Source organism: Bufo bufo, chromosome 3, assembly GCF_905171765.1.
Source record: "Bufo bufo chromosome 3, aBufBuf1.1, whole genome shotgun sequence".
In the NCBI taxonomy this organism is placed as follows: domain Eukaryota; kingdom Metazoa; phylum Chordata; class Amphibia; order Anura; family Bufonidae; genus Bufo; species Bufo bufo.
In genome coordinates, this window is record NC_053391.1 from 407,149,334 (window position 1) to 407,162,151 (window position 12,818).

Here is a 12,818-nt window from a genome sequence, read left to right on the forward strand (position 1 = left end):
TTCAAAATGTTGTAAAATAGGACCTGTGTGACCTTTTTGGCTTATTATTGCCTAAAATGTCGCTTTGCATTTTATAGCTCTCACACCAGCTTTGAAAAGTGGAAGAAAATTTACGGTGGTTAGCCTATCGAGCTCATTTGTCAGATTTATCAACAGCAACGTTCTAATAAGTTGAACCTTAGATGAGTCCTGTCCCTGAGATGAGTCCTGTCCCTGAGATGAGTCCAGCGTGAAGGAGCCCAGCACCGCCCGCATCCTCCGAATCTCCTCCTTGCTCCCCAACGTCAGAAAGCTAGAGCGCCGTAATCTCGCGATGCACAAGCTAGTGTTTCTTCCCTGTGCTGGCATCAGCCTCAGGGAACGAACTGCGCATGCGCTAGCTCGCGGACTCATCGCAGGTACAGAACTCATCTAAGGTTCATTTGCATATGTATCAAATAGTTTTTTTTTTTCCCCACAATAAAAGCACACAGAACTATGGGGACTGGATATTGCGGATGTGCTAGCGGCCATCTAGCAACCCATGTCCTCAGCTCTATACCCAAAATCCCGGTGACATGTTCCCTTTAAGGTTGATGGCTGGTTCCCTTTAAGTGCAGATACATTGTTTCTGACATGTGAGGACTCCTCCATTTAATTACAGATTTTTCTCTATTCCTAGGATTTTTAAAGATGACTGAATTGCTAACTGTTCTATTTTCCTGTTTGCAGAGTAAAGCATTAGTCCTTCATGATTCCCAGGGAGAATGTGGGCCAAACCTACATTTCTTGTTGTGGGCAGTCCAGGGTAGTCTTCTGTCTTGGTGCTTTTGCCAACTAAAAGGAGAAGATCCAGTGTCCCAGCTCAGGGCGAGAGAATTACTTGAGAAGTGTAAGTTGTGGTCGGATTTGAACTTTCCAACTTCCAGATCTATCACATGGGTAGTCCAGAAAAACTGCAAGCTGGGAAACCCTTTTATGCAAGTTATTAAATCCTGTATCTCATTGTATTGCTATTGTAAGGTATTAATATAGTTCTATATGTAATGCAACAATTATTTTACTAGCCCGAGAGATAAAGTTAGGACCTTCCTTGCGCAAGATCTGCTGTGGATTTTCCATCTGGATTTCACTGGCAGAAAATCCTCAGGGCATTACATTGCAGTAGAAATTTCATCCAATGCTGCGGGGAAAAAATCATCCGGTGGGGTGGATTTTTAATCTGAAGAATGTCACTTTATGTTGTGGAGTTTTACAGTGGGTTTCACCCTTTGCAATGCATGGGGGGACATTTGCATGTGGTTAACGAACTTAAAGGGGTATTCCGGTTACCATAAATATTACTTATGTTTGAGACTAATTCATCATCAATAATTACCTAATATAATATAAATGTCACATATTTACCGTTCAGTAGTTATAAAAGTAGTTTTCTTCCTCTGCTACGCACTGTGTTTCCTCATAAATTACCATGGCATCGACCTGTAGTTCTCAGCCTTTGTTAGGTCGAGCATGCTCAGTGTGTTGCTATCAGTTCTCTAGCTAAATGTCTTGTGAGACAAAGGGTGTTAGTGTGCTGGTGATTACTGAGTAGAGGGGGCGTGGCCGGACCGTATATCAGGCAGCCAATCACTAAACACTCACAGCAGGAAAGCTAGGAATTGTGGGGATTGTAGTTTTGTGAGGGAAGATCAGGCGCCATGATGCTCTCAGTGTGTTGCAGGCTCACACAGGAGCTAGACAAATGGATTGCAAGGTAGATTGAAGCTCTGGTTATATGTATAGGTGTGGGTCCTGGTTGGGTCACAGCTTGCAGACTTAATGCAGTTTTCAAAAATTAAGTTACTTTACCGGAATACCCCTTTTAAGGTAATTTTCATTAATACTCTACTATAAAGCTGTCATATGCATATATTATACATCATATTATTTATAATGCTAAAAAAAAATCATTACCGTTGCCAATTTTTGCTCTGTGTTAGTTACACTTGTTACTTTGTTTTTCTAGATGTTGACCTTTTCTTAACAAACACGACAAACCTATTAGAGTCTTTGTTGAGCGAGTTCAGTGGGAAGGTGATCATTGAAAAATTGAACAATTCTGTGTTTTCCATGTCAACACGCCAGTTTGTGAGTATTAGCCACATAGGCATAAATATTTCAGGTTTTCAATGGCTTACTAACTGATACAGTGTCTTATTTGACAGATGATGTACATGTTGGAGTTTTGCTCTCTTGATATTCCACACTCTTTACTACTTCAAAGATTTGGTAACCTAACTAAATTAATGATGAAGCTTTGTGGTGATCCTGGTGACAGCGACAATAAGGTAGTATATTTGTAAAAATTCTTAGTCTCATTATAAGTGATATTCCCAACATGAGCATTTATAGCATATCCTCAGGATACGCCACAAATGTCTGATAGATGCATGTCCAAGCTCGGGTTCCACACCTTTGTGGAGTTCTAGTTCTGTAACTTCCTTAGAAGTGTGGGGAGAGACTTGAGTATGTGTGGCCACCTCTCTAATTATTCTCCACCTGCTGTGCCAGAGCATGTCCTCGAGGTCGGCCGGGCATCTACTAGACATTTATGGCATATTCTGTGGATTTGGATGTTGGAAATACCTCTTTAACCACAATTTTGCTTAATAATGCCTATTTACATGACCATATTTATTGTCCGTGTGCTTTCCATATGTGCAACAGACTTCAAACAGATAGCAGACAGACCCATGAAAGTAAGAGGTGCTGAGGGCCAAGAAAGTCCTCTCATAGTGCATGTATACTTTAGACCGTGTCTTAAAGAATACGGAACTAGAGACCATTAAAAATCATCCATGTGTGGCGGCCATAAAGGAGGGGCTTTATTTGCGCTGATTTTGGTGTCCGTTTTAAGTCTGTCTTTACTTTTTGAGGTTGCACCAAATTTATGAAATGGCGCACAGTAATAATATATTTGGTGCAAGTGCAATGTGGTATACACCTATGTCTAAAGGTACACTAAGGGTTATCTGGCATGAAGATGAAACTTTTTAAAAAGTCACACATTATAAATGAGACTTAAGGGTGGTCTAATCTGATATCCTGACCTACTTTTTACTCCACTTCTCAAAGTGACTAGGCCCACCAAATGTTGCATGTGGGCATCACTTGCGATTTCTTTACTCCACAGAACTGGCATAGCAGATTTGATAAATGACCCCCAAAATTATTTCCAATTGACACATCAAGATATTTTGCTTGAATGGAAGCTTTTTTTTTTTTTTTTTTTTTTTTTTTTTTTTTACTGGGAAACTGTTCATGTCGTCGAAGAATAAACCATGTTATAACAGAGTATTGTTTTTATTTTTTTCATGATTAGATTGAAATGGAAAGTTGGAGTCAAATTCAACATCCGGTGGTTCTGCAGAACTGGAACATGGAATCCCCCCACAACTATGAAAACAATTGTTGTGATACAACAGTCTTCCTTTGTCCTGGGGCAACGTACTTTGAGGTGGAATTTGATGACAAGTGTGAAACTGAAAGGAGGTAATTCCCAAATATATTTATCTTGCATACCATTTTTGTATAGCTGTGTTTACACATCTCAATAATAATAAAAAAAATATATAATAAAAAATAATAAAAAAATACTGGCAAATGTTTGGCCATTTGAAAAATGAACATGAGCATTAGGCTAATTTCCCACTCGCGTTTTAGGCGGATCAGTCATGGATCTGCAAAAACGGATCCGTTTGTATTATCTGTAACATGGCTAAGACGGATCCGTCATGAACTCTATTGAAAGTCAATGGGAGACGTATCCGTTTTCTATTGTGGCAGATTGTGTCCCCATTAACTTACATTGTGTGCCAGGACGGATCCGTTTGACTCAGTTTCGTCAAGCGTTTTGGTGTCCGCCTCCAGAGCGGAATGGAGGCAAATTGATGCATTCTGAGCGGATCTTTTTCCATTCAGAATGCATTAGGACAAAACTGATCCATTTTGGACCGCTTGTGAGAGCCCTGAACGGATCTCACAAATGGAAAGCAAAAACGTCCGTGTGAAAGTAGCCTAAGGGTACTTTCACACTAGCGTTTTTCTTTTCCGGCGCTGAGTTCCGTCCTAGGGGCTCAAATCCGGAAAAGAACTAATTAGTTTTATCCCCATGCATCCCCATGAATGGAGAGCAATCCGTTCAGGATGCATCCAGTTTAGTATTTTTTAATAATCAGGCTTTTCAGAAAGCCGTAGCATGTTGTATTTTTACCTCCAGCCAAAAATCCGGAACACTTTGACTGAACGCCGGATCCGGCATTTTTCCCATTGACTTGCATTAATGCCAGATCCAGCGCCATGTGTTCCGTCAAACCGGATCCGGCTTTTGCATGTTAAACCCCAAAAATGTGAAAAAAAGTTAGTCCATAAATGGCGATACGTTTTTTCCAATGCATTTTTTCATTGTGATCAGGATTCAAATGTAATCCGTTTTCACACGTTTTTCCGGATCCGGCGGGCAGTTCCGGCGACGGAATTGCCCGTCGGATTCAAACAATGCTAGTGTGAAAGTGCCCTAAGATGGACATTTCATTGTGTTTACTGTACATCCGTCGCCATTTTGGATAGCAGACTGCTAACCAGCTTTCAGACAAGCAACATTTACATGTAACAACTTCTCAAACTATTATAATTATATTGAAGGATCAGTTTTAATCAGCAATAGGTACCGGTATAAAGTTTCACCGATTTAAACTTGTTTTTTTTACACTGGGTAGTTATGTTATTGATACCTAAGTGGATTTTTTGTTTCTACACAGATGTGACTATTTGGAGTTTACAGATGCCAGAGGCGGCAAAGTTCGTTATGATCACAAAGTTGGTACTGACAAATGGCCAAAGGTAAGTAAGAAAGCCAACAATGTGTTTTCCAGGTTTCTTTTTCTAAGAGATTTATTTATCACTGCAAAGTCCAAGTCTTTAATTGTAAAAAAAAGAGATATATATGTGGGATTTGCAAAGTCTTTATTGATTCCCCGACTTCCAAAAGCAGTGCTATTGAAATACAACGACACTCCTCTTCCAGCACTGAAGAGCTGGTGGTGTATAGCGGTATGTGCCACCAGAACTTGCAGTCAGTGCAAACATCTATTAATGTGATACACCATGCCACTCCACAGAACCACGGACTGCTTTTCACTTTAGGTGGCTTTTCATTGTCAGTATAGGATATCACACTGATTCTCTAATTTTAAGACTTCTGTCCTAATGACAAGTTGAATTGGCACTGATCTGGAGGAAGAGAATGGTAAGGAAATTTTTGGCATGTTAACTATTTATATATGTAATATTTCACTTATTTTATTATTTCAGAAAGTGACCTTTAAGGCTGGTCCACAACTTCACTTTTTGTTCTTCTCGGACAATAGCAACAGTGAATGGGGGTTTAAGTTTACAGTGACCGCTTATGGCCTGCCAGACATTGCCCTATCCTGGAGTTCAGATTTACAGCTACTTGTTGCACGCTTATTGGGACGTTTTGCTTCTCGGTCTATGGCCATGAAGTCACCATGCGGTAAGACATTCCAGTCCCATAGGCCTCTTTCACACAGCAGTATTTTGCCCTTGTATTTGTAAGTCAAAATAAAGCATGAAACCTAGTCAAGCTATGGCTTAATTATGATTGTCACTTCCTCTTTCCTTATTGGAATAAAATGTCTAATTCTTATTTTTTTTCTATATATATAGAGTTGGGACCTGTTGCAGATTTGCCGTCTTCAAAGATGACATCCGTTATTAGCTCCCCGCTGTGGAAATCTGTGTTTAGTCATCAAATGTTTTTGCAAAGCAACTTGGTAGCAGAAATAAACCCCCAAGACCAAAGATATGCTGAGGTATCTTACTTCATTTTATTATTTACTTGGGTATATTACTTCCTTCTGTGTAATGATGATCAGTAGTTAACACACAGATTGATGTTAAATGCAGTAGATCTACCATACATTGGGGGTAATTTATTAAGACCGGCATTTTAGACACCGGTCTTAATAACCGCTATACCTCGCGGTGGATCCGCCAAAGTTATATAGAGGCACCTGCCTCTACATAACTTTTGCGCATCCACTGCCGGTCTAAATGTAAGACAGCTTCCTAGCTGGCTTAAATTTAGACAATATTCTGTGCCGAAAACAGGAGCAGAAATTGATAAATGAGACTGGCTTTCTGACTCGCCCACGCCCCCTTTTTTTTTTTAGACCTGGCATGAGCTGGGAATAATTGCAGATTGTGGTGCAAAAAAACTTTACACCGCAATTTGAGGCAGATATACACCAGAAAACTGGTGTACATGACTTAGTAAATGACGCCCATTGTCTTTGCTGTTCTAAACCATAATTACAAATTGGCGTGGTATTAAAAAGCAGGAAGTGCTCAACCCCATATGCAGTGGTACATCTACAGTTGCAAGAAAAAGTATGTGAACCCTTTGGAATGATATGGATTTCTGCACAAATTGGTCATAAAATGTGATCTGATCTTCATCTAAGTCACAACAATAGACAATCACAGTCTGCTTAAACTAATAACACACAAAGAATTAAATGTTACCATGTTTTTATTGAACACACCATGTAAACATTCACAGTGCAGGTGGAAAAAGTATGTGAACCCTTGGATTTAATAACTGGTTGAACCTCCTTTGGCAGCAATAACTTCAACCAATCATTTCCTGTAGTTGCAGATCAGACGTGCACAACGGTCAGGAGTAATTCTTGACCATTCCTCTTTACAGAACTGTTTCAGTTCAGCAATATTCTTGGGATGTCTGGTGTGAATCGCTTTCTTGAGGTCATGTCACAGCATCTCAATCGGGTTGAGGTCAGGACTCTGACTGGGCCACTCCAGAAGGCGCATTTTCTTCTGTTTAAGCCATTCTGTTGTTGATTAATGGCTCTTTCACACTTGCGTTCTTTTCTTCCGGCATAGAGTTCCGTCATCGGGGCTCTATGCCGGAAGAATCCTGATCAGTTTTATCCTAATGCATTCTGAATGGAGAGAAATCCGTTCAGGATGCATCAGGATGCCTTCAGTTCTGGACCGGAAAGTTTTTTGGCCGGAGAAAATACCGCAGCATGCTGCGCTTTTTGCTCCGGTCAAAAATCCTGAACACTTGCCGCAAGGCCGGATCCGGAATTAATGCCCATTGAAAGGCATTGATCCGGATCCGGCCCTAAGCTAAACGTCGTTTCGGCGCATTGCCGGATCCGACGTTTAGCTTTTTCAGAGTGGTTACCATGGCTGCCAGGACGCTAAAGTCCTGGCAGCCATGGTAAAGTGTAAAGGGGAGCGGGGGAGCAGTATACTTACCGTCCGTGCGGCTCCCCGGGCGCTCCAGAGTGACGTCAGGGCGCCCCACGCGCATGGGTGACGTGATCACATGGACACGTCATCCATGCGCATGGGGCGCTCTGACGTCATTCTGGAGCGCCCCGTGAGCCGCACGGACTGTAAGTATACTGCTCCCCCGCTCCCCACTACTACTATGGCAGCCAGGACTTTAATAGCGTCCTGGGTGCCATAGTAACACTGAACGCATTTTGAAGACGGATCCGTCTTCAAATGCTTTCAGTTCACTTGCGTTTTTCCGGATCCGGCGTGTAATTCCAGGCAAATGGAGTACACGCCGGATCCGGACAACGCAAGTGTGAAAGAGCCCTTACTTCTATGCTTTGGGTTGTTGTCCTGTTGCAACACCCATCTTCTGTTGAGCTTCAGCTGGTGGACAGATGGTCTTAAGTTCTCCTGCAAAATGTCTTGATAAACTTGGGAATTCATTTTTCCTTCGATGATGGCAATCCATCCAGGCCCTGACGCAGTAAAGCAGCCCCAAACCATGATGCCCCCCCCACCATACTTCACAGTTGGTATGAGGTTTTGATGTTGGTGTGCTGTGCCTTTTTTTCTCCACACATAATGTTGTGTGTTTCTTCCAAACAACTTAACTTTGGTTTCATCTGTCCACAGAATATTTTGCCAATACTGCTGTGGAACATCCAGGTGCTCTTGTGCAAACTGTAAACGTGCAGCAATGTTTTTTTTTGGACAGCAGTGGCTTCCTCTGTTGTATCCTCCCATGAAATCCATTCTTGTTTAGTGTTTTACGTATCGTAGATTCGCTAACATGTTAGCATATGCCAGAGACTTTTGTAAGTCTTTAGATGACACTCTAGGATTCTTCTTCATTTCATTGAGCAGTCTGCGCTGTGCTCTTGCAGTCATCTTTACAGGACAGTCACTCTTAGGGAAAGTAGCAGCAGTGCTGAACTTTCTCCATTTATAGACAATTTGTCTTATCGTGGACTGATGAACAGCAAGGCTTTTGGAGATACTTTTATAACCCTTTCCAGCTTTATCGAAGTCAATAATTCTTAATCGTAGGTCTTCTGAGAGCTCTTTTGTGCGAGGCATCATTCACATCAGGCAATGCTTCTTGTGAAAAGCAAACCCAGAACTGGTGTGTGTTTTTTATAGGGCAGGACAGATGTAACCAACACCTCCAATCTCATCTCATTGATTGGACTCCAGTTGGCTGACACCTCACTCCAATTAGCTCTTGGAGATGTCTCTAGTCTAGGGGTTCACATACTTTTTCCACCTGCACTGTAAATGTTTACATGGTGTGTTCAATAAAAACATAGTAACATTTAATTTTTTGTGTGTTATTAGTTTAAACAGACTATGATTGTCTATTGTTGTGACTTAGATGAAGATCAGATCACATTTTATGACCAATTTGTGCAGAAATCCATATCATTCCAAAGGGTTCACATACTTTTTCTTGCAACTGTATACTGGGGGCGCAGATCCTGCACTTGTGGTCCGCTGCTAATAGTAATCCCCAGCAAAAATGCATACAATGGAGGATGCCTGCAGCGGACCACAAGTATCACAATGGACATCCTACACAGGATAGCAAATGTGTGGATGTGATAAACAGTAAAAATAATATAACAAAAACAAAGACAGGTGCACTCTGCGGTCTTGCTAACCCTCGTACTGGTGTAAAATTGAGAATTAGCCAACATATCCTGCTTGGAGGACATGTCTGAGCCCGAGCACCGCACCAAGGTTTCTCAAGTAGTTCGGGACCTAACGCTAAACCTACCTGGGCCGTATGGGCAATGCCAGGAGCCAGTGGGCGAATTGTCCCAAGAATATAGCAGGACGTCCGATTTACCATGACTTACTCCAGATACTGGCAGAAGTTATAGCTCAAACCCTGGCTGGCATAGCAGTGCTCCAGACAAAAAAAAATATGAAGGAGCCATTGGCTCCTAACCTGAAAAATTTAGGAGCCAAATTAAATTTTTAGTCGCCAAATTTAAAATATATATAATATAGCTGGGATGCTTAGGAGCATATAAGCCATCTAAGGCCTCATGCACACGAACGTGTATATTCTTTCCATGTCCATTCCGCTTGTTTTTTTTTTGCGGGCCGTATACGGAACTATTCATTTCAATGGGTCCGCAAAATAAACGTAAGTTACTCCGTGTGCATTCTGTTTCCGTATGTCCGTACTTCTGTTCCGCAAAAAAAAATAGAACATGTCCTATTATTGTCAGCATTACGGACAAGGATAGGACTGTTCTATTAGGGGCCAGCTGTTCCGTTCCGCAAAATACAGAATGCACACGGACGTCATCCGTATTTTATGCAGAACCATTTTTTGCAGACCGCAAAATGCATACGGTCGTGTGCAAGAGGCCTAAGTCTGAGAGGACACAATAACCCCTTTAAGCAGTGCATGTTGATGAAGTCAGCTGGTACATGCCCAATGAGGCAGGTCTGTGAACAGTACCGTACCATGAGCTTTTAATTTACTAGGCCATCAGCACCTGCAATGACTGAAAATAATCTAACACAGCAATCTAACTCCTGTTATAGGTGCCAGAAAAAAAAAAAAAAAGGTGTCAAGGCTGTCAATAATTAGTGCGTGGACAGCTTAAACCAGGAACACACTAGAAATCAGACAGCAACTGTACATATGTCATTTAGTGCTGATTTGGAAAAATATTAAAAGGAGTTGACAGGGGAGGCAAAATTTTTAGTACAGTGCTCAGGGTGGTTTAAAAAGAATCAATACTCACCACCACTGATCCCCTGCCACTCCTATTTCAATGCTTAATGGATCTGCACTGGTCTCGGCAGCTCAGTCAATCAGTGGCCGAGAAAAGTATAGCGCCATAGCTAGTGATTGGCTGAGCAGGCGTCTCCTGGCATTTCCTGCTTGTGGAGACTGGACCATTAAGTAGAGACCAGTGACCAGTGGGAACCCAAGGTCTGCTGGGAGCTTGACGGGATTTGCGATGCAGGAGTGCTGAATTCACAAGTCTGTGAGATCCCGGCCCGAAAACCTGCTGAGTGCAGGAGCGCACGGCGTCATTGGTTGCTATGACGCTGTGCGCTTCCTGCTGCCGCCGCAGTACAGTAATGCACTGGTATGATCTATACCAGTGTATCACTGTACTGCGGCGGCAGCAGGAAGCGCACGGCGTCATAGCAACCAATGACGCCGTGCGCTCCCGCACTCAGCAGGACTCCGGGCCGGGATCTCACAGACTTGTGAATTCAGAAGCAGACTGCTGGAAGCGGAAGCACAAGATGCGGGAACCCAAGCCACGCCCACCCTCTATGCCGAGTAGTGTGAGCGAGCGGATCTTCATCCAGCAGACGGCTGCAGCGTGTCTCTGCTGGATGAAAGCCTTTTTTTCTTAGAGGCAGAGCAGCGGAGGGTTTAGGCGCAAATGGCGACAAGACTACAAAGTCTTGTTGCCATTTTGCAATTCCAAGTCGCATTGGCGACCATTTTGGTCGCCATCTGGAGCCCTGCATAGTTTTCAGTTTCTTGCATGTGGACTGCCAGAGGAGTGACTTAATTTATCGAGAGGCATTTGCCACTTAATAAATTGGGCTCATCTTACTTCTGTGCAGGGGGATCAAGACTGGCGTATGGGAACACCAGTCTTGATAAGTCTCCCCCGTAGTGTCTCTTATCCTTATACTAAAGTTCAATCACTTTAGACACTATATAAATGAAAGGTCATACACTTAAAGTTTGTTTTTCAAGTTCTCACTGTTCCTTGACGGTGAATGAAGACTTTGTTGTTTACATGCAGAGTCCCAATCTCCGCTAAAAAGTAGGTACAATTGTATCCAACCAAGGCAAGGCTCTATGAGCAAAGCAGTTTGGACTACAGGAGGAAACATAGCAAACCGTCAGAGAGATTTGTGCAACTGCTATGGAAGTATTCAGTTCAGAGGATTACTTAGACTGCATACAGTTGTAGGCACTTCTCAGCAGGACTCAATAGTGTATGTAGAAGCTGTGAGATGATGACCTAGAGATGTTTGCATGTTTGGGTCTTTGCTAACAGTATATGACAAGATGAGACGTTTTGCTGAAATGGCCCTTACAGAAAAACATGCAAGTTATGAACCAAATGCTGCTGTTAATATTTAGAATACTGGATGGTACTTGAATACTAGTGACTGGCATATTGCACCTTTTCAGCTGCGTCTCAGCCCATACATACCTGCCACCTGTACACCTGGCTGGTAGATCTAGCAGGAAAGGCCATGTACATGCCAAATCGCAGCTGCCATGTTTACATGCAATAAAGAAAGTAACATTTTAATACAAATTAGAGAATTGGTTTCTTTTTAGTTAACATGGCCATGTATGATTAAATATAGTCAACCCTTGGAAGCACAAAAGGTAAAAAATATTTACTATGTATAAAAATAGTTGTGAAATAGAGCAAAATCGCAACCATAGTGTTGAGTTGAAAGCTAATATTATGTAAATGCTCTTTTACATTATTATTTTATTTCCAGACTAAGAACTCTCATGCAGATGACTGTCGTAACTTTCTCCTTGACTTTGCAAACTCAGATCCTACCAAGGATTTCTGTGGCCCTAATTCTGAACTTTTCAAAGGACTGGTGCAAGCCATTAGGAAACAGCTGGCAAGGAATGATATAGTGGCGGGTTCTGCGGTTGATCAAGCTGTGAACTGCACCTTTGCTGCACTGGTGTATCTTACGCCACAGTTGTATGGAAAACTGCAAAAATATGGTAAATGCATTGACATACAGAGGTGGATTAGAGCTCCCTTGCAATGATTTTCTTACAAGACCTGTCCTCTGCATTGAAAATCCTAAACGCTGTTAGCACTGAGATATTTGTGGATCTGCCATGCTCTTTTATGGGTTTTGCATGTGATGTGATCTGTAAGGCATATCTCGGACCAGTAAAACTTGCTGCCAAAGTAAATTATGCTTGGAGAGGAAGCCGAAGTATTTGTTTTGTGATTAGCTAAAAGAAGAAGAATCCAGGATTATTGTTAATGTTTTTTTCCAGACATTTTTTTTGTCTACTGGAGATTTTGGTGCTATGGCTCTGTTCATATCTCTGTTGTGGTTTTTGTTCTAAATGGAAGCCATGCCCCAATACCAGATCGCACAACAGACACCAATGGCCCGATGGACCCTATTGATGTATAATGGGGTCCACTGTGGTGTCTGCTGTTTTGACTGGATGAATAGCAATGCAGGCTGCATTTTTTTTTCCCCATCAAATAAGACGAAGTCTGAGACAGACTCTTGACGGTGCCTCAGATACAGAGGTGAGCAGATTTGTCTTTTCAGAGGTGAAAAGACAGATGTCGTCATTGTCTAGATGACCTGTACACCTCACTTATAAGGGTTAGGTATCATTTTCCCTCCCTATTTTAAAGAGTTAAGTATGTTGTTTTCGTATATATCATAGGACCTTTACTTTCCCAAAGAAAGCAATG

The 12,818-nt window shown here is 42.0% G+C and overlaps 1 protein-coding gene across 1 annotated transcript in view; it reads left to right on the forward strand.

Moving 5' to 3' along the window:
• ZZEF1 (zinc finger ZZ-type and EF-hand domain containing 1) overlaps positions 1 to 12,818 on the forward strand; it is a 183,981-nt gene that overhangs the window by 61,403 nt on the left and 109,760 nt on the right. Inside the window, exons 19-26 of the mRNA XM_040424851.1 lie at positions 712 to 871; positions 1,988 to 2,109; positions 2,187 to 2,309; positions 3,344 to 3,513; positions 4,782 to 4,863; positions 5,335 to 5,536; positions 5,710 to 5,855; positions 11,857 to 12,097. Of these exons, the coding sequence (XP_040280785.1) occupies positions 712 to 871; positions 1,988 to 2,109; positions 2,187 to 2,309; positions 3,344 to 3,513; positions 4,782 to 4,863; positions 5,335 to 5,536; positions 5,710 to 5,855; positions 11,857 to 12,097 (1,246 nt within the window). The remainder of the gene's footprint in view (positions 1 to 711; positions 872 to 1,987; positions 2,110 to 2,186; positions 2,310 to 3,343; positions 3,514 to 4,781; positions 4,864 to 5,334; positions 5,537 to 5,709; positions 5,856 to 11,856; positions 12,098 to 12,818) is intronic.